This window comes from Pelodiscus sinensis, chromosome 6 (assembly GCF_052426305.1).
Source record: "Pelodiscus sinensis isolate ZL-2025 chromosome 6, ASM5242630v1, whole genome shotgun sequence".
Taxonomy (NCBI): domain Eukaryota; kingdom Metazoa; phylum Chordata; order Testudines; family Trionychidae; genus Pelodiscus; species Pelodiscus sinensis.
Window position 1 is genome coordinate 62,204,715 of NC_143057.1, and position 22,565 is coordinate 62,227,279.

General features: G+C 38.9%; 1 protein-coding gene across 3 annotated transcripts in view; it reads left to right on the forward strand.

Moving 5' to 3' along the window:
• The window catches only part of EPB41L4A (erythrocyte membrane protein band 4.1 like 4A), a 181,098-nt gene that overhangs the window by 81,446 nt on the left and 77,087 nt on the right, over positions 1 to 22,565 (forward strand). For all 3 annotated transcript variants that reach the window (XM_075932023.2, XM_089779298.1, XM_089779297.1), the window contains exons 4-8: positions 6,338 to 6,389; positions 7,867 to 7,945; positions 13,062 to 13,159; positions 17,154 to 17,274; positions 19,594 to 19,681. In XM_075932023.2, coding sequence (XP_075788138.2) covers positions 6,338 to 6,389; positions 7,867 to 7,945; positions 13,062 to 13,159; positions 17,154 to 17,274; positions 19,594 to 19,681 — 438 coding nt within the window. The remainder of the gene's footprint in view (positions 1 to 6,337; positions 6,390 to 7,866; positions 7,946 to 13,061; positions 13,160 to 17,153; positions 17,275 to 19,593; positions 19,682 to 22,565) is intronic.

Below are 22,565 nucleotides of genomic sequence, written 5' to 3' on the forward strand. Positions count from 1 at the left end.
AGAATGGAAAATCTGTGTTTTAGGGTATTACTGTCACACAGTACAATGTGTATTTTGATCTCAAAATCTTGGGAAAACAGCTGAGCTATACTTCTTTCCTAATTCATTTTTAATGTGGTTATGGCATGATAAATATTTTCATAGGAGCTAGATTGTTCAGTCTACATGTGATGTTGGATATCAATGATTTTCACCTTACAATGATTGATAGCCAAGTCCTTTATGTTGCAAATGCTTATGCACATGAGTAAAATGATTGGAAAAAGTGGATGGATTTTAAAATGCCATATAGAATAGTTATATGCATGTTTGATATGCATGCATGAACCTGATAAGCAATCATATGTCAATAAAGGATAGAGTAGTGAATCAGCTGCTGTTCTGTCTCCTTTAAGGAAAGGTCTTAGGTCAACAAGAGGTGCTGACTGGAGTATCATGATTGTGAGAAAAACAACAAATGATCTGGTAGCACTTTATAGACCAACAAAACATGTAGATGGTATCATGAGCTTTCGTGGGCCCAGCCCACTTCTTCAGATGACCGGAGTTATGAGTTTGGGATGTGAACACTCAAAATAAATATGAGAGGGGAAGGGGGGAGGCGGGGAGACAGAGCATAAGTAAGTATCTGGAGAATGGGTACTTAAACCTAAGCAGATACAAATCAAACTCAATAGATAGATTGTGAAAGCCATTCTTGGAGCATTTATGGAAAATGACCAGGTTTTAGAAGCTTTAGGGCTAGCAGCTTGAGCCCCCTGAGTCATGGTACACACAGGACACACAGTGAGGGCAAGTGTACACTTAAGTGGTACACTAGTGCAGTTGTGCATCTGGTGAAGATGCAATATGCCCATGGGAAAGCTCTCTTCTGTCAGCATAATTATTCTACCTTCATGAATGGTGGGAGCTATATCAGCAATATAATATTAGCTAATATAGCACTGGAGTGGATTAGGGATGTAAGCAACTAATCGACTTCCCGATAAGCATATGCTTATCGGGTAGTCAAGTAGTGACTCGACCAGTCACTCCCTTTGATGCCTTGATCAGGGAGAGGCAGCAAGGGAAGGTAGGAGCTGGTGCTGGGCGGAACTGGCTTAAAAGCTGGTTCCCCCTGGCTCCGTCTGGAGGGGCAGGGGAGGCAGAAGCGTAGCAGGGGACTGGGCACGAGCCGGGAATCAGCTGATTCCTAGATTGTGCCTTGTCCCAGACACTGTACCTCTTGGTTTTAAATGTATTAAGAGCCACAAGGCTCTTAATACATTTAAAATGAGAGGCGCAGCTGGTGGGACTGGGAGTGAGCCGGAAATCAACTGTCCGGGCTCACTTTCTGTCCCCCCAGCTGCACCTCTGCTTTCTCTGCTTTTTAAATGTATTAAGATCCTGATGGTGCTTAATACATTTAAAAAGCAAAGGTGCAGCTTCTGGGACTGTGTGCAAGCCGGCAATCAGCTGATTCCTGGCTCACGCCTGTTCCCCCTCGCCCTCCACGCCTCTTCCTTTTAAATGTATGAAAAGCCATTGACTATTTAATTAGCTGATTACACAAAATTTAACATCCCCAGTGTGGATGCACTTTGGTGCATGTAACTTACATTGCTCAAGGGGGTGTCTTTTTCAGATAAGTTTAAACCAGCCCTGAAAAAGAAGGTTATGATGGTTAAAAAACTAACCTGGCTTAGAAGGGAAGTGAAAACAGATTTTAAAATGCCTCAGTATAACATACATGGAGAAAAGAGGAAGTTGATAGTAATGAATACAAAATAGAAGCTAGAATTTCTAGAAAATTGATAAGGGAAGCAAAAGGGGACACACGATGTAATCTATTGCCAGCAGAGTTACAGATAAAACTTTTTTAAAGTCTACTAGGAACAAAAGTAATACTGGCAGTGTAAATAGTAGAAATATCAATAATAATGCAGGAAATACATAATTACTCATTAAATATTGCTTTTTTGTACTTGTGGGAGAAAGCTAGGTATATTATTTATATCATACGTTGATGATGAAATTGTCTCCATTGCAACAATAACTAAGGAAAATGTTAAAGAATAACTGCTAAAGTTAGACATTAATGCAGTATGTTCAGATAACTTTTATTCAAGAGCTTTAAAAGGGCAATGATCTTTTTGGATCGTTAATGTTTAGTAAGTCTTGGAATACTGGGGAAGTTTCTAGGGTTACCAACCCTTCAGGATTGTCCAGGAGTCTCTATGAATTAAATGGTTGGAGCAGGAAAAGTGCAAGGGCTGGAGTAGACCCAGGGCTAGAGGGGTGAACCTGGATGCTAGGTGGGTGGGCTCCTGGTGTATAATGATGGATAACCTGATGAACATGAGATCCTGGAGTCACATTGTGGGCAATCCTTGGATGTTTATATGTGGGACTATTGAGCAAGAGTAGGGAGGTTTTATTACCTCTGCATTTGGCATTGGTGCCACTGCTTCTGGTATAGTGTCGGGAGTTCCAATGTCTACACCTGAAGTGAGAAACTCCAAGAGCTCAATTTGATAAGTCGGTAAATATCTACTTGGGGGACAGAAACTCAGTAATAAAGGGCTCTTCAGTCTAGTAAACTAAGGTATAACTTGAGCCAGTTGCTAAAAGTTGAAGCTAGACAAATTTAGAGTAGAAGTAACATGCAGTTTTTTGCAATGGGTTTAATTAACCATTGGAATAATTTGCCAAGGATTGTGCTGGCGTTTCTATCACTGGATATTTTAAAATAAGATTGGATATGTTTCTAAAAGATATGCTCTAGCTGAATCACAGCTCTTGGACATGAAGCAGGATTTAATTTAGGGAAGCCTTGGGGCTTGTGTTATGCAGCAAGTCAGACTGGATGATCACAATGGTCTCTTCTGGCTTCAAAAGCTCTGACTCTCTGAATTGGAACAAAAAATTGTGTGCCCCAGTACTGCAGAGACTGCATGTGAAGCAAATATTTCAATTTCATAGTAATCTGAGCTGCACGATTAGAGCTCCAGATGCTTTGTGTACTGGCAGGGGACAAGTCTACTGATTCCAGTCACTTCAGTGATTGACACCACAGCAAATGAGAAAATTTCAATCTAGTTAATGTTTTGTTTCAAATAGATTTTGAGAATTTGACCAAGATTTGACCCTACATAGAAACCTGCCATGAAGCTTTAAAACATATTTTTACATTAGTTTAAAGAAAGGTAGTTAGGAAATAACATGCACTGCACAGATGGAATTTATTGCACACTCTCCACATTGCTTTGCATGAGTTTAACCTGGTGTAGCTTTAAATATATATAGTGGAGCCAAATTTTTAAATCCAAGCTAAGAATCAGTAGTACATGCACCAGACCTCCAGTGGTTCAAAAGAAGGTGTGAGGGTTTGGGTTTTTTAAAGATGACAATCCCCTGCTCTCACAGACCTTGGAGATTAGAAAAAAGTTGTTAACCATCAGAGGAACAAGATTCTGGAACAAAGTTCCAGGAGGAAAGTTATGGGGGACAAACTAACTAATTTTCAGATGGGGTTTGATACATTTGTGAATGAGATTGCCTGCAAATCACTTCTAGTCCTATGCCCCTAATTAACCTGAAAACTAAACTCATAGAGGAATATAGAGTTTGCTGAAATAAGAGAACTCTTATAATTGTTCTGTGACTGGATTTTGAATCTACTGAAACTGTAGATTGTCTGTTACAGTATAACATAGAGCTGTCCATGCTGAACAAACCAGTGGGGCAATTTGTGTGTGGTGTTATGGCTCAGAGTACTAATTTTGGTATGAGAAGAGTTCTGAAGTCAAAGTGCAGTGTATTCTGTTTTATACAGTCTTTATTGCCTAGTTTTTCTGTCTGAATGATTGGTTTGCAATCTATTTGTTATTTTATCAGTAGTTTATTTATTCAGATTGGTGTTTGTTTATGGTGCAAGAGCTCTAACAGGATATTTGCACAAATCTATCAAGTGATTTGTTCATTTTTCTTCCCTCTCGCTGTAAACTTATGAAGGTTTTATTTTTGGAGGGTTATGGAGTCACTGCAAGGTTTCTTTTATTTTGTTCAGGAAGTTTTGTCATGGAGTCAAATGAGTTAACCCTTTCCCCCTAAAGCTGTCAGTTTTGATTGAACAGGGTTTACTTGGACTTGTTTACATTGCTCTGTAGCCTGTTCCAGTTGGGGTATAGATTTGAATGCACACCAGCATTTTTCCATATTGACCTTGCTGGAGTGCACTTAAAGTTCCCTAGTATGAACTACTGTAGTCCTCACTTCAGACAATACTACAGTAACATGCATGTGGGCCAATAAGTGCTGCACACTGGTGTTCATTAACCACTGGTAAGTGCCAGTAAGTGCAAACAGCTGGTGTGATCTAAAGCACCATGTGGACAAGCTCTATGAGCAGTAAGAGTCAAGCTGAAGGCTGCCAGCTTTAGCTGAGATTCCTAGTTAGCATCTGTAATAGAGTACAGCAGATTGAATGGATTTAGTGGCTCTTGGAAATCTTGCTGACTGTGAAAGTGACTGTGTCATTCCACTACTAGGACACCTTCCCCAGGGTGTCAATACAGTGTTTTTCCTCTATTCTGAGTTATAGATTTTCATTTACAGATTGCAGACTGCAACACTTCAGATTTTTATAGTAATACACAGGGTTCGCCGAACTGTCCAGCATGCGCAGATCAACCCGGCTCTTCTGGGTTGCAATCTACTTGCCACAGGCGAGTAGATTGCATTATTTGTCAAGCCTTGGTAATACACATAACCACCACCAAAAAATTACTCAAGCTCCAGTAGCTTCAGGTAGTAGCCGAGTTAGTCTGTACAGGATAAACTTAAAAAAACCCAAATGGTCTTGTAACACTTTATAGACTAACAAAACATGTAGACGGTGGTATGAGCTTTCGTGGGCACAGCCCTCTTTTACAGATGACCGGAGTTTTGAGTTTAGGATGTGTAGACACAAAATAAATAGGAGAGAAGGGGCGGGGGTGAACGAGGAGCAGAGGGTATGGAAATATGAAAGGGAAAAACAGAAAGGGAGAACTGGGAATCAGTAACCACATGAAGATTGGGTACTTAAAACGAAGCAGATAAGAATCAAAGGCAATAGATAGGAAGGGTACTAACACAGGAATCTACACAAAGAGCTGTTTGTACCTTCATTGAATGTTAGGTTGATGGTGTCCCAACCATCTCTCATCGCGATTGAGGCCATTAGCATGAGAATTGAACTTGAGGATGAATTGTAATTCCAACACCTCTCTGTGTGTTTGGCTAGTATAAATGGGTTGGGACAAGACAGTCACTTGAAGATCTTTTAAACAGTAATTAGGAAGATTAAAGTGTTCCCCAGCAGGTTTCTGTATGTTCCCTTTACCTATATCTTATTTGTGTCCACGTTTCTTTCCCATAGGGACTGTCCATTTTGTCCAGTATATTTAGCAGTGCGGCATTCCTGGCATTTGATGGCATCGATCAAATTACTGAATGTGCAGTCAAATGATCTTTTGATTTGGTAGCTTATATTGTTGGCTCTGGTGATGAATTTGCTTGTATAGATACGTGGACAGAGTTGGCACCGCGGCTGGTTGCAGGGCTGGGTTCCTGGATGCTTATGATATGGTTGTGTGGCATGGTTACCGGAAAGAATTTGTTTCAGGTTGTGGGGTTGTCTGTATGTAGAATAGGCTTTTCTCCCAAGGTCTCTGAGAGGGAGGGATCATTTTCCAAGATGGGTTATAGATTGTGTATAATGCATTAGATGGGTTTGAGTTGTGGACTCAAGGTAATAACAAGTGGAATTCTGTTATTTTCTCTTTTGGGTGAGTCTTGAAGTACAGGTAGTCCCCAAGGTACAAATGCATTGATTTATGACTGTTCGTCCCTACGACCAATCTCCCATTAAGCGTGGCCCCGAGTTATGAATGCGATCTGCACTTACGAACAGTGCGGTCCCATTGAAATGAATGGGGTCCGACATACAAACAGATTGAGTTACGACCAAGTGCTTGGTACGTAACTCGTTCATAAGTTGGGGACTATCTGTAGTTCATGTTTGGGTACTTCTTTGGCTCTGTCAATCTGTTTTTTCACTTCTCCAGGTGGGAATTACAGTTTTAGGAATACTTCTGTGTTTTACCAATATAAAGACAAAAGGTCTATTCTTTTTTAATTCAGTTGGCCTTGGGTTAAGCCCTAAATTCATTGTGCCTCATAGTTAACACAATTATTTGTATTTCACTTGTAGTATATTTGGGGGGAAATCATTAATATATAAATGTATAATTTGAAGTTAATCTTTAATAGAGTTCAGTGGTAAATGACTTAATTTCCCTATTTATTCTCACAGTACTGGCTGGATCCTGCAAAGACCCTTGCAGAACATAAGGAATTGATAAACAGTATGTATTTCACTTGAACCTCATAAACAGTTACTTGAAGACGAAGAGACAGAGGACACCATATGCGCGGAGTAATGGGCCTTCATTTTTGAGGCATGATAGATTCATAGTTTCCTGAGCTGTATCAACATTGCAATTAATAGCCATATCAAACATATATGCATTTGAATGTAATTTCTTTCATTTACTTAAGGATTAACTTTTCCGTGATTAACCTTTGCTTTAGAATAATTGAAGGACTGGTACATGGCATAGTTCTTGTTTAATTTCTGCCTTTCTAAATGAAATGACTGAATTTTTTCCCTTCCACAAGTGGAAAAAATATTGTCTATTAGGTCCATATTCACAAATTTGCCTGTTCTTTTTATGTGTTGGTATCACTCTTTAGATACCAAAGATAATAATTTAAAATGTTATTTGAAAAGGTTAATAATATAACTTTACTTGATTGGAAAACTGGAAATGTCTTGTAAAAATATTTATAATTAATATAATAAAATCCTAAATAATACAGCCAGATTTTAAAAAGTGCTCTGCACCAAGCATTACCCATTGAGTTATGGATGCTGGGTACTTTTGGAAATCTGGGATTATATGTGCAGGACTTCAGGTTACAAAAATACATTCATATTTTAAAACAAAATGTTTGATAAGCAGCAATTTTGTTGATCTACCACAGTGTGCATTTAGGATTTGCTTGCAACAGATAATACCTTCATAACTACCTAACACAGGCTTGCCTGCAGAGTTTTAAATTATCATCAGAGACGGAAAAGTCTTATAGCTGTTTTACGGAAAATATAGACATCTGAATTATAGGCTTGGCAGCAAAAGCTGCTTTTCAATTTGTTTTGTAAAAAAGTGTAAATATACTTATTTCCAAGTATCTGAGAGGTCAGTGGGACTATACATCATCATCAAACATAATTCCTAGTGTCAAGTATTTGCAGGATTGAGCACAATTCTGCAGTTTGTTGCTACCATGTCTCTTTTTAATATCACACGTTGTCCTTCTGAAGTCACTTGGACACTGATTAAAGTCAGTGGAAGTATGTGTGGGACTAAATACGATCATAACAGGAATTGTAAGATTGAATTACTGGATCTTCTTGGAGAGCTAAAACTTTAAAAAGTAAATTACAAAATTCAAAATATTTTACTAGGTAAATAATGCAAAATTATACATTCAGTTATTTATCATGCAGAATGTCTCACATTGGACACAGTGTTCTATTCACAAACAAATAGAAAAAAAAGCAATAACCATAAAAAATGTTCCTGTTCCAACAAACTTTTTATATTCTGAAAAGGGAAAAGAGATTCCGTGAGAAGTCCATTTGGAACTTCACTCTGGGGTTATGTGGAGAGGTGGGGATTGGTGTATAAGTCCGTAGAACTGATTAATAGCTCTCCTGTAATCCGTGATTCTTTTAATAAATATACAATGCAAAAATGAATTCTTCTCTCTTTCCCTTAGCTGGGCCACCATATACTCTATATTTTGGTGTTAAATTCTATGCAGAAGATCCATGCAAACTTAAGGAAGAAATAACCAGGTATACTATTTCGTGTTGTTTAAATACTGGTGATATGCGTATGAGGCACTGATGTGAAATCATAATTAGTAAAATTAAGATTGTAATCACATATCTGCAGGTGCATGCTGCTGCTTTGGGTTTTTTATTTTGTTTTTTGCTCACATACCTGTGTGTGTAAGAAAACTGAAATGAAGCACATAATCAGCCTCTGGAACTCCTTACCAGAGGATGTGGTGAAGGCTAGGACTTTAACAGGGCTCAAAGAGCAAGATAGCTTCATGTCAGGATGGGTAGGAATGGTATCCCTAGCCTCTGTTCTCTGGAGGTAGGTGACAGGGGAGGGATCACGTGAGGATTACTTGTTGAGTTCCCTCCCTCTGGAGCATCTGGTATTGGCAGACAGGATACTGGGCTGGATGGACTGTTGGTCTGACCCAGTATGGCTGTTCTTATGTTCATTGTTCAATACCATCCTCTGTTTGAAAGAATCAGATTAAACTGGCAGGTGTCAGAGTTTTATATGGATTGTTAAGAATTTTTCTTTTTTTAAGCAATGTATTGTCACATTTGGCTTTATAGTTGTGATGGATATGCTTTTAGAAAGAGGTTTTAGATTACCTCTCCCCATATTGTATATCCAAATACGTCTGTAGAAAATATGTGCTTTCCATTTAATTGGCCATAGCTTAAATTGCCAAACTATTTTTAAAGAGGTGTTTCTTCTTATCCCTTGAAAAATATGCAAAGATGTGGAAAAGTGAAATAACATTTGATTCATTTAAATAACAGTTCACACTTTACCCAGTGTAGAAGTATGCACACATAAACATACACACACAAGCTTATCTATTGTATAAAAGATCTCAGGCAGTTTATTTCTGATTTACAAAGACCTTTGGTATTCAAGTGACTACAGTAATTTAGGTGGATATAGTGCATTGACTTGCATGAAAATGTTCCTCTCTTCCTGTCCACATTTGTGCTCAAGTGGAACATGACATGGAAAACTTCATTGCAATATGCACACAAATTTTCACATCCTAGGCTGAGGTAGTAAATAGTGAAAAATAAGGAAAAATATTTTTCCTGTACTACTATATTAAGAATGTTTTACCATATTTGCATTACTTTCCCCTCATAGTAACAGGCATTCCCAATTTAACAAGATTTATCTTGAACTAGGAATAACTAATCCTATGAAGACCCTATGCAGTGAAAAAGCACAAATTAGTTGCAGTGTAATGCCCCGTCTGCCCCGAAAGTTTGATATAGTTTTCCTGTACTTTTCCAGAACCACTTTCAACCCTGCTCACAGGGGGAAAAGATGGCCCTGGGAAGAGAACTCCAGCAACAGAGCCTGCTGTGATTACTACTCTGGAGGCAGGTTGGATTCATATCTATGAAATGACAATTGAGGGCTAATTTTTTCAAAAAGTGCATTAATTTTGCTTACATCAAGGTCAGTTAATGATTTGCACTGCTTATTACATTCAAAAATCTATGCAAAAAGCTTTTTGGCATGTACGGTGCATTTGTAGTGAGTCTCTGTTGTGTGTGCAATATGTTTGCTCACACAAATTTGTACTTTTTAAAAGTAAGAGGGGAGGCGGGCATAGGACAGTATTAAGCTTGTAATTTCAATCTTCAGTAGTACACATCCAAGAATCTGCATAATCAAGTGTCATCAAACTATTTGAGCCTTTATTGCTCTGGGCTCTTTACCTTAAACCTTGTAGGAAATAGATACATTTCCAAAAAGAATACTTATGCTAGAATCACATTCTACCTAGAAGCAAATAATGCAATTTTATTTTCTTTATTGTGATAATTTTCAAACATAGGTACGTGATTCCAGTGTTTTGCCACTGTTACCTATATTTATTTGTGGAATATGGATCACTGACTTTTCCCTTTTATGTACAGTTGTATGTACCCTATTGCTATCTTATGCTAATACTTCTGTTTCATTATACTATTCTGTTTTGAATAGTAAAACCCTATCAGATTAATAATCTCTCTAGACCAGAAATTGATGTGGTCTATAGATGCTGAATGGTTGTTACTAATCTCTCCTGGGTGTATTTGCTCAAGCAATGTTTAGACACTGTTATCTATGCATAAACAATTTAGCAGACCATATGGTGAGTAGTTGAGATACAAGTTAGGACTAGTGGCCTGATCTTGAAAAGAACTAAGTACTGCTATTGTTCACTGACTTCAGTGGGAGTTAGGAGCATCATCACTTCATAGGAGGCAGAGGTGCTAATGATGGCAAATTGCGGGTTTTTAAAAAAAACTTTCTCTCTCAAACCCACATACGTATACATATAAGGACACTAAGATGCAACCTCCAGTTTTTCCTTTTGTATTAGTTTATATCTCAGTAATTATTCAAAATATATTATTTTTCCATCACACTAGCTTTGCATCTGAACAAAATAATTGGTATTTATTGCCCCCCTACTTTTAGACCTACATTTCTTTTTATAGAGAATATGATGTCTAGTTTTAAATAATTTTTCTCTGATGATATGTAACCATACATTGTCAGATCTAGTTCCAAAATCTATCACCTTTGTAAATACTGTCCCCAGACTGAATGGTATCTATCATATGCTGGCAATAACATGCAGTGTTAAATTGTATGTATATTATACTGTATGTAGAGCCAGGGAGTTAACATTTTGAAGTGAAGAATGGAGGCAAATCAATGGTGCCAACATGTACTTAAATATGAGTGTTTTTATGCTAACATTGAGGATAGAGATGTATGAAGAAAATGTGAGGTAGTTAAAATTATGCTTTTCAGAACTCAGAGTCTGAAAATATCCATATCCTGGCAAGCTGTAGAATCTAGACACTGGTTGTGCAGCAAGCTACACATTCAGTCTTGTACAACTTCTGGAAATGCTGAGAGGAGGAGATGTATATTGGAAGTGAACTTCATCTCCAGTATGTCAGCCAAGAGATATGTTGTGAGCTCCGAGACATTTTACATTTCTCCTCCATAATTCATCCAAATAAGAGTCTGCCTGCTAGTTAGAATGCTAAGGCGCAACCATGAGCTTGCTCACTGTTCCCTGTTACCGTTGCAGTGAGTCTTCTCATGATATAAGGCATTTGGCTCTGGGAAGGAGAAGCTGTGTTTTTTCGTGGATGGACAGCACTGTTGAAATAGGGTGCAAATGGCATAGCTGTATATCCTGGAATGCCAATGGTGTTTGTGGGGATAATCAGCAAAAGAAGCTCATTGCGGCTGGATGGATCCCAAATTAAATAGTACTGAAATGTTGTTCAATACGGCCACTTTTTATTTGAGCTTAACAAAGTAATGCAAAGACTATTTGCCATGTAATTTGCAATTTCTAGATTGCCCCTAGACAAACATATTTCATTAATTTGCTATGAACACACAGAAAGTACCAAATATTTACAAAAAGAATAATAAGGCAATAATAAATACAACATAAATTTAGCAACACCGTATAATGCAGTTATTTGGCTGTGTAAAATAAATGAGTTCCTGAATAAGGGAAGTTTGGTTTATACATATGACCATTTGTGCTTGTATAAAAGTTCTTTTAACAGTTGTTCTTGTAAGAACTCTCTCATATTCTTTCAGTATGATGTGATATGGAATGATGTATATCTGGTTTGTATAAATCACATTTTAAAATATTTCCTTTAAATGAATTAGAGTAACTGAAAAAACAAAGTAGATAACTTATTTTCTTACCTGCTGTTACTTTTATCCTCTCTCTTGTTCTTGTTGTTTCACAAGGAATTCAGTATTCATATCCTAAACAGGGCCCAAGGTATCAAATACTCTCATTTAATTTATACCTACCTGTGTGAGCAGTTTATCATATGTATACTTGATGTGTGCAGTTGTGATTAAGGAAGTTGTATACAATATATTTTGTGACTCTAGGGCAATATCAAAGTTTAAAAGGACGCATCTTAAAATTATGTCAATTTAAAAATATTCTTAAAAGTTGTTTCTATTACTGCCCTTCCCCCCGACTCTTGTTCATTTTGTGCTCAGTTTTGGCTTTACCATGGGTCCTGTGAGGGAAAGTACATTGTGCTGCCCTGCAGGCAAATTTGGAAGCAGATTGACAGTCACAATCTACCTTCCTGGTTTGCTCCTGCCCTGGTGGGGAAGTACTGTGTATTAACACAGTTATGTAATCCATCTGGTTGGAGCATTAGGAGACAGCCATGCCTTACTTCTTGCCCGCCTGCAAGTAGAGGAAGGGGATATAGTGACCTGGTGGTGTCTGCTTTTCCTCCCATGCTTGGTAGCTGTGGTATGTATAGTCCTGTCAACGCCTTTTGGGCTTTTCCTGACTTACCCTCCTTTGCTTGCTCTTGGGCCCTCTCCTTCAGTTGAGTCTGTCAGACCTTCACTTCTTGACCTTGCCATCTCATTCACTCTCCTGGCTATTTTCTTGGAGGCAGCCTGGAGCAAAGCTGTCACCACCTTGCTGTTGCAGGCCTTAGCACCTCCCTTTCCTTCTCTCTGCACTCTTCCTCTTACAGCAGGCTCTGTTTCCTTTATTGGTTATGGCTGTGAATGTCTGACTCTGTGACTTGCAGCTGCTTGGGGTTGTGATCAAGCTGCTTGCTGGTCAGTGGGAGAGACTAACCTCCTCACTCTGTCTGTGATAGGTATGGGGTTTATAGACCCCATTACAAGCCCACACCAGACAGTGAGGGAGTATCTTATGGTTGTGCCCTGTCTCTCCTTTGTTCTGCTCCATTAGTTAACAATTTGTCCCTTGCTTGGATTTACAATAATAATTTCCTGTTTGATTTTAAAATGTTTTCTCTCTCCTACCTGAAAATCCCACACTCCTCTTTCTAGGGAAATTAGTGAACCACAATGTGCTATCAAATGCACAAAGTAAACAAATTAGAAAACTAGAGTTTTTTTCCTCCTCCAAGATTTCAGTGATGATAATCGTAGATGTTACTTGAACATTAATAATAAAAAATTGCAGAAGATGCAAATGTGATTTTTGAGTTGACCATGTCACTTTAAGTTAAGCTAGAGGCCTTAAAAAAAACCAAAACCCTGAAAGCAGAATCCTTAATGTTGAATTAACAACTTCGTTTTCTCTCTCTGTTTCAGATATCAATTTTTTTTGCAGGTAAAGCAAGATGTTTTACAAGGTCGCATGCCCTGTCCCATCAACATTGCAGCTCAGCTGGGTGCATATGCAATTCAGTGTGAGTTCTTCTATTGAACCGATAACTTGTTTATTTTGATATTATGATTTATTCCAGGTACTGCCAGTAAATAGAGACTTTAATCTAAGTGTTTGTAAATTAGTTTAGAAAATTAAATTGCAATCACTAACAGGAAAATTATAAATAGATGACACTTCAGGACAGATTATATAGAACCAATTTCATGCATTTTAAATGACAATACTATGGACTCTCTTCTGAAATGTCTGACAGTTATTGATGGTTGAGTTACTGAGAGTGTCCACAAGAGAATTTTCAATTAGTGCTTGAAAATATTATGTCAGGGTATCTCTACAACTCAATATTATTTATAGCATATCTTCTATTTTATCAAACAATATGTAGATATGAAGGGCTGGCAGCAGTCTCCACACAAACCCGTTGATCATCCAAATGATGCAGTCCTGCAAAAAGCCACAGTATGTCAATTAAAGAGAATGAAGGGGACAGATATGTTTAGACTTGAAGCATAAAAATCCTACATTTTCACTTATTGGCATGCACATGAGAAGCCTATTTTATCAGTGGTAGTATATCCCATAGATCTGCTAGAGCAAGCATTGACTACTTGACATTACACTGTAACCTCTGTACTCTGGGTGTCCCGAATTCAGGAACACCCATGGTATGGACCCTGGCAGGGGGTCTGTGCTGCTACTCCCCTCCCTCTCAGCTGGGGTTCTGACAGCGCAGTGATGCACTCTGCTGTAGGCTTTTCTCTGCTCCTCTCATAGTGATGGGTTTGTGTGTGTCTTGGAGTAGTGGGGACGTGGAGTGCTAGGTAAGGGTCCCATGCCCACCCTCCTCATGCCCTCATGTTTCCCAGGGTTGCTGGATTAAAGAGGTTCAAGAGTAATTGAAAGTAAGAAAAAAATAAGAGTTTGCTCATTAGATATCCAAATGTAAAATTTGTCTGTCAGGGATATCATATGGATTTATGATATTTTCCTTGGGAACTTTGCATAGAAAACTCATAATTTAGGGGAAGGGAATTCTTTTATATCTGCTGGTCAGAACAAGCATTTGTTTTGGAGACAAGACTAATACATAAAAAAATAAAATCCCAAAACAAAACAAAAATGATCTGATATTTTATGAGATTTTTTCATTATGATTTATGGCACTGACATCATGGCATATGAAGAGGCATAGTAGTGTCCATGGCTTCAGTGGATTTGTCTGGGAACCTCCAATAAGGCTGGCCATCTGAGGAGTCTGTCTCATTGAGGGTCTAATGGTACTGCATTTACACATGTTAAGTAGCACTTACAAAAAGCCCCATTAATTTCAGAGGGGTTACTCACTGAGGGTATGTCTACACTACAGACGTTAGTTTGAATTAACTTTGATGGGCGCTACACTAGCGCTCCGCTAGTTCGAACTTAATTCAAACTAGCGGAGCGCTTAGTTTGAACTAGGTAAACCTCATTCTACGAGGACCAAGCCTAGTTCGAACTTACTAGTTCGAATTAAGGGGTGTGTAGCCCCTTAATTCGAACTAGTGGGAGGATAGCCCTCCCCAGGTTTCCCTGGTGGCCACTCTGGCCAACACCAGGGAAACTCTATTGCCCCCCTCCCGGCCCCGGACCCCTTAAAGGGGCATGGGCTGGCTACGGTGCCTGTGCCAGGTGAAGCCTGCCAGCACCCAGCCAGCAGACCCTGCACCTGGCACGGCTCGAGCCAGCCACCCGATGCCCCCCAGCCTTCCCCCTCTTCCCGGGATCAGGCTGGCGGCTCCCGGGAGCTTGCCCGGGACCGCAAGAGGCGGACACCCGCCTGGTCTAGTGCAGACATCGTGGACCTTGTCCACGACCTCCGCACTAGGCACAGGAAAGTGGCCATCTAGGGCAGGAGAGCTGCCAGCCTGGCCACCGAGGAGCAGGTGTGCATGAAAATCAAGGTGGTCTACTGAGACCCCCGACCCTGAGCCCTGAGCTTACAATGGCTGTACTGGGTCAGATCAAAGGTCCATCTAGCCCAGAAGCCTGTCTGCCGACAGAGGCCAACCCTAGGGACCCTGGAGGGGATGGACCGAAGACAGTGACCAAGCCATTTGTCTCGTGCCATCCCCCTACAGCCTTCCACAAAGTTTGGGCAGGGACACCACTCCTACCTCCTTGCTAATACCACTCCATGGACCCAACCTGCATGACTTGATCTCACTTCTCTTTAAACTCTGTTCTAGTTGAAGCCTTCACAGCCTCCTGCAGCAAGGAGTTCCACAGGTTGACTCTTTGCTTTGTGAAGAACAACTTTCTGTTATTAGTTTGAAGCCTGCTACCCATTCCTTTCCTTTGGTGTCCTCTAGTCCTTCTATTATGGGAACTAATGAAGAACTTTTCTTGATGCACCCTCTCCACCCCACTCATGCTTTTATAGACTTCTATCCTATCCCCCCTCAGTCTCCTCTTTTCTAAACTGAAAAGTCCCAGTCTCATTAGCCTCTCTTCATATGGGACCTGTTCCAAACCTCTGATCATTTTAGTTGCCCTCCCCTCTCCCAGCCTTTCTCTTCCCCTCTCCCACCTCCTTTTCCCAGTCTCCCCGAGTTTTGTTCAATAAAGAGAGATTCTGTTTTTGACCACACGGTTTCTTTATTTTGTACATCAGGGAGGGGGGCTAGGGAAGGGTAAGTGGAAGGAAGTGAGGGAGGAATGGGGTACGAGCCCCCGATGGGGAGGACTGGGCTGGCTCTGCGGGCTTCTGGGGGTGGAAGCTCTCCTGCAGCCCCCCAATTGCCCCCTCTCCCCAGATGGCAGCCTGCGGCAAGTGCAGCCGGTCTGATGGCCGAGTGGTGTGATGTTCCCAGTGTGGGCACTCCAAGCCAGGACTGCTTTGCAAGCAGGGCAGCCCTGAGAACTGTCTGTCCGGGGTGGGGTCGGGTCCCTTTAAGCACAGCCCTTGGCTAGCCTGAGGCAGCAGCTCCATGCTCTAAGTCCTCATCTGGTTTCCTGCCGGCACTGCTTCCGGCCATCCTTAACCCTGGTTCAGGGTCCACTTAATGTGGACATGTTTTTTAGTCTGGATGCATTAGTTCGAATTAGCTTAGTTCGAATTAACTAATTCGAACTAAGTTAGTTCGAATTAGCGCTGTAGTGTAGACATATCCTAAATGTTATGCAGTGTAAATTAGAATTGTACAATTGAGGCCTGATTAAAATATGCACTTGATATACAGCTGTTTGCCAGAATAAAAATATGATTTTGGCTCATCAGACAAATAATTTGTCTCGTCTTGCCACTTTTGCTTGTATGTGCAAATTCCTGAGGACTCCAAAACAATTACGTTACGATGCATAATCATTTAAATTTTAAAATAAAGTCCCCACACTTCTTTTAAATAAATTATATTGATTTTTAAAGTGAATTTAGTGTTCAAGAAGTGTTTTGAAATTAACTGGAAATGGAAATCTTCTATTTACCCAGAGGTATTCCAGCTTTTTTCTGAAAGGACTGCCTCTAACCTTGACAGGATAATTACATCTCCATTCTCATTGAGTCCTTGACTTCTCTGCTATGATTCTCAATAAGGGTGCCAGTTAATGCTCATTTTAATGTTTGTTTTTATTATATGGTTACACATCTTCTAAGAACTGGTCTCAGCACACCTTTTCATTTCAGATGCATCATAAACTAAATTAATTTCAGTTCTGCAGAGATGATTAACTTCATATATTGCTTAGCTTTTGAACCTTCCATTCGTCTTAAAACAGCATGTTACTAAGGAAAATGCTCCTCTAGTGTTGCATGAATTTGTCTATGTTGCTTTTTTCATAAACTAAAATCAAGGTCAAACATTGTCATGGATTTTTCCTTTCCAATAAGAAAAAGTAGTTCTCTTTTACATATTGAGTGCTGAGCTCATCGTTGAGAAAAGGTGCAGACACATATGCAAGCGGGTAAGACAGTATCTCTTTTGAGTAAAGTGAAAATGTTTGAAACTTCTGACAATTGTTTTTCTTTCGTGTAATAGCTGAGCTGGGAGACTATGATCCATATAAGCACACTGCAGGTTATGTGTCAGAATACCGATTTGTTCCAGACCAGAAGGAAGAACTGGAAGATGCAATAGAACGGATACACAAAACTCTGATGTAAGAATTTAGTTTTGTTATTTTGCATGTGAAATCATAGGTAGTAAGTAGAAAGAAAAAAGGAACTGGTATAGTATATTGTCACTTAAGTTTATCATAGCAAAATGAAGATCTGCAGAAACTGCTAGTGACATGAAACACCTTTTTATGCTCGTCAGAAATCTAAAATAGAGATAATTAGAATAGTATGGTACTTTGGATACCTTTTGGTAAAAAAAAATAAAAAAATCCAAAAATAAAAAGAAATGTTCAGATTATCCATTCTGAATTTTGCAATGGGAGGATTTAAAAGTAGTATTTTATGGTTAAGAAAACTGGGCTGGGATCCAAGAAATTTGGATTCAGTTCTCAGCTTTATTATAGACAACTTGCGTAATTTTGGGCTAATCACTTAATTTCCCTGTACCTTTGTTACCCTTCTTCCTTTGACCTGTGTACGTACAGCACTTAATACAATGGACTTCCTTTTCCTTGCCAAATCATTTGCTACTGTAATAGAATCACGCATGTAGCAACGTCCATGGAATACAGAGGAAGATTGCACGAGGGAAGAGTTTGGAGAAGACACAGGAAGTTAGACTATGTACATATGTTGAATGCTAAACACTTTTCTTAATGAAGTGCCTTTTTATATTTGTAAGCATGCAGTTCTCTGATGTTATTACCCAATACACAGTACATGAAATGCCACTTACCTATTGAGTAAGATCTGATCAGCAAGGTGCTTTTATGACTGTTCCGCTGGGTCTCCTTCTTAATGTTGTTTGAGGTATTAAAGGGTCATCTGAAAAGAGTAACATTCTTGTATGTAGGTATTGATACCATGATGCTTTTGTTGTATTAAAAATACATAATTTGATACATTCCAGGTAGGGCCTTACAACTAGTGGTTTCTGCTGGTTGGCATTTTTAGTGTCTTGCTTAATAGGAGAAGGTTTTAACCTCCTTCAGATATATAGAGGCGAGCCCTTCCCCCAACATTTGTCCTTTGATAATGGGGTGCTTGCCAGTTTGCTGAACCTTCCTTTTTAAGGGGAGGGTAACTATTATTATTTGTTGAGGACTATGTATGTAGTCCTCAACATGGGATGCAAAATGGAGAGACAGTGCTTGGTAAAAAGACAGCTGAACTGGAATTCATTTGCAAATTCAAGACAATTTAGGATTGAATAAGGATCTCTAATGGTTAACACATTACAAAGGCAACTTCTCTTCTCTGGAAATTTACATCTCCATACCAGATGCTGTGGATGACCCACTGCCACCTGACTTGATTAGCTTCATTAACACAAAAAACTTCTCCCTTATATATACATTCCTGCTTCTGTAACTTTCACTCCAATTCATCTGATGAAGTGAGTTTTACCCATGAAAGCTTATGCCCTAATAAATCTGTTAGTCTCCAGAATGCCATAGGACTCCTCATTGTTTTTGCAGATACAGATTAACATAGCTACCTCTCTAAGCCTTACAGTGAAGAGCCTTATTGAGTATATTGACTCTATGTGGATATTAAAGGAAGAGTACAAATAAACATTGAGGTTGTATACATTATTTAGGGGTTTGACTCATATTTTTATGCAAAGTAATAAATCCCTGCTCCCTGGTGTCAGATACATACCTAGGATTCTATTTTTCTCCATTAATTTTTCCATGGTATATAACTAGTGAAAATTGCTGGTTGCTGCTGTGATATTTGCATGGAGAAGGACAATTGGTTTCCTACAGATGATTTGTGGTATGATCATACAGCCAACTCCAAACTGAGCTTTTGCAGGAGAAAGTTAAGGTTTCCAGAGTGCCTGACTTTCTTTTGGGAGATCTTTATTGACAAGTGAGTATCTTATCTGACCTCATGAGATCCTTGATTTCTTCTTCATGGTATTTGCCAGCTTTTGCACTGCTATAAGGAAGTCATTCCCTAAATGGTGTGTCTCTTGCTAATTTATTAGTAATGATATAGTTATTTAAAATAAGACCTTTTTTTTTAGACCTGATGATGAATGCTGTGAAGCATTTTTGGGACAACAGCAGGAATATTTTTGAGAGCTCACAGCAGGTGTACAGGGAAAGGTTTTGCCACTGTAGTTAACATAAATTTAAAATTTAATATAGAAGGTAACGTACACAAGTGAAAGCTGGACCCCATTTTATGTGGAGCAAGTAGGAGCACAGTGCCATGGAGAGAATGAAGGTCTAAGTCAATACCAAGGAAGCACTGCATACTTATTCAACAATCTTTGTTAATATGATTTATTTTAACAACTACTGTAGCATTGGCTTGAGAAGCAATGTTCTTATTCATTATTCTGTTTACAGGGGTCAGGTGCCTGCTGAGGCAGAACTGAATTACTTAGGAGTGGCCAAATCGCTGGAAATGTATGGTGTAGATCTCCATCCTGTCTATGTAAGTACTTAATTGTATGTAAGTATGTAAGTTTTAATTGAAGCTAAGTAGTTTAAATTTGATGGCATTACAAAAAATCTTTTAAACTGAAATGGAAAGCTGTTGTTATACTACTTAGTAAACAAGTGGTATTTTTTTTTAAAAAAGCAAATTTAAAAAGTCCAAGAAAAAAGTACTTATGAACAATATGAACTAACTCAGTTTATATCTAAGGAAGCCTAATGGGTTTTGAATGAAAGAATGTGATTTTATTTCCCTCTGAAAGACAGTTAACTGTGCTGAGCTAACAATATGGGTTACAAATTTAAGAGCGTTAATATAATTGTCAGAAGAAGATAAAAGAGAGTTATAATTGCTGTGTTCAGACAGGAATATGAAAATAATGCAATAAACTGAGAGAGCACTGAAAAGGCTTCAAAGTCACCGCCAAAAAAAAAAAAGATAATGAATACCTGATTTGGGGTAGGAGTGCGTGAGACGTCAGAGGTTTATTTTAGTATTTAGTGTGAAGGTTATTAAAGAGCCAGGGCATGTTTTAAAAATCTCTCTGCAAAAACATGCAACATTTCATATTTTTCATGCCCTCAGAAGATTCTTCCATCTGTATTATGAAATAGTATGTATGCCAGGATTCAAGCTTTTACCTGAAGGCTACAGTGCTCAGTTTACTTGGCAATTAAAATTATTTTGTTTCAATAATTGAACATATGGCATTTTTAAAACAAAAGAATATCTCAAACTATGAAAATAAGTTAAATTGTGGAACTTTAATAGAAACATTTTGCTAATTTAAAGTTAGCTGATTTAAATTTCAGTACTGTACTGTGAAAAGTTGTTCAAAAGAAAATTCTACGAAACTCTTCAAAGATTAATTATGTAATTTGCTGAAAATTGCATAGCTTACTGGCTGAAGTATTTCTCTGTTACTAAATCACAGATTGTGCCACTATTTTTGGAATCAATGCCTATGAGGTATCATGGCCCCTTCTGCTAAAGGAAGCTGAGACACTTAATGGAACAGTTTTCTATGCACTGCCAAGTTAAGCGTATCAAAATTGCCTAGCCTGGGAAGCTTGTTTTGGCTCAGTCTTGTTGAGTTGTACACAAAGATCCACAAATGAGTAGGGAGAACGCATTGTAATGTGTCTTTGCAATCTGTACTCTGGCCATCTGAATCTAGCCATTGATTAATATTACTACTATTTAATATTTATATTACAACAGTGCCAAAAGCTCTCATTCAGAATTGAAACTCCATTGTACTAAATGCTAACCTATCCAAGGACATTGTCCCTACCCTAAGGTATCTACACTATAAATAAGCTCCCTATGAATAGTCTTGAAGGTTAGTTAACTCAGTGAAATTACAGTGGTACAGAAATTCAGGGAGGACATGCATCTGCATGTTCCCAATTCAGAATTTTACTTCGTTAAATTCACTTTCTGCAGTCATTTGATCTTGTGACTGACATCTTTATGATGCAGACTTTGCTGGTCTGGGACTAATGTGGCTACTCCATATTCTGCTAAAAAGGTAAATTAACTAATTTCTCTTGTATTTTTGCTGCATAGCCTGTCTCTGTGAGCAGCTGTGTGCTCTAAGATGTCTAGTCTTTATAGAGCCTTCAGTATAGTGGGATATACCAGGACAATAGTGACAATTTATAGAGACAAAATTTAGGAGGACCGTGCCTGGATAGTGGCACAGTCTTTGCCCTACTGAGGCAGGATGTTTTTACTCTTCTGTTTCCAATCCTCTTCACATTGTGGAAGTGGAGACCTGCCACAATGTTATCATAGAAGGGAATGAGTAGGAAGCTTAGCCAACAGTGGAGCCACTGGACTAGAGGGTCATGGCTGAATTCTCTGCTGCTGGTGGACAAAGGAGGGGGCGGGAAGCAATTTTAGTTCATCTGCATCATCTGGAATAGTCCATCTGTCCTGTTTCCACTCCCAGCCTTGCTCATTGAGCTCAGTAGCTGCAAAGGCGTTTCTTTGATAGTGAGAAGAAAAGAGGACAACTAGCTGCAGTCACTGCTAACTGGGAATGGGCAGGCATCACAGGGTGGAGTAACTTTTGCTCATTCTGCAACAAAATTTGAATTCAGATAAAAATGTCATTACATTTTCCTTAGCAAATGCTTCCAAAAGTAGAACCCAACATAAAGGAGCTCCCTGAAGAAACAAAGGGTTATAATGCTAGAAATGTACATGAGCCCTGTAACTCAAAGGGACACAAGTTCATGTGTTGTTGAAAACTGAGAGAACATATGGCTGGCGTCTGTCCAGCATCACAACTGGATGCCGTACAGAACTTTACTGGGTCACTCCTAGCAGTCATTTTAACTCTTGTCCAGTTCTGATTGACCCAAGAAAATTATGGTGCAAATTCATAGTGAGATTTCTAAGTTTTTACTCAATGTAACCGAACAAAGGTTTCAGAGAGTATTCTTTCCCTTAGGTGCCCTGCTCAAAAAATCAGGGGGTGTTAAATCTCTGAAGACTCAAATTCTTTGGCTTATAAATGCTTTGAAACTGAAACACTAAGGAACAGCCTTGTTAGAGATAGGAGGCTATACTGTGTTAATAAAGGATGTTTTCCTATTTATTCCAGTCAGAGAGTCTCACCACAAATGCCTTGGCTTGACATAGAGAAAATTCCTTGTCAATTCTAATCTCTTCTTTCCAGAATTTCATTCTGCGTGATTTTGAATATTTACCATGAATTGTCAAAGCAGTTGCAATTTTTCATAAGAATTTCCATGTTATCTTGCACCAAGGTGATGACTATATAGACCCCAGCAACCCAAGACATATTTCATATGGGGAAGGAATCGGGTCCTTCCTTGTCATGGACTCTATTATTCATTTTGAGAAAAGTGCT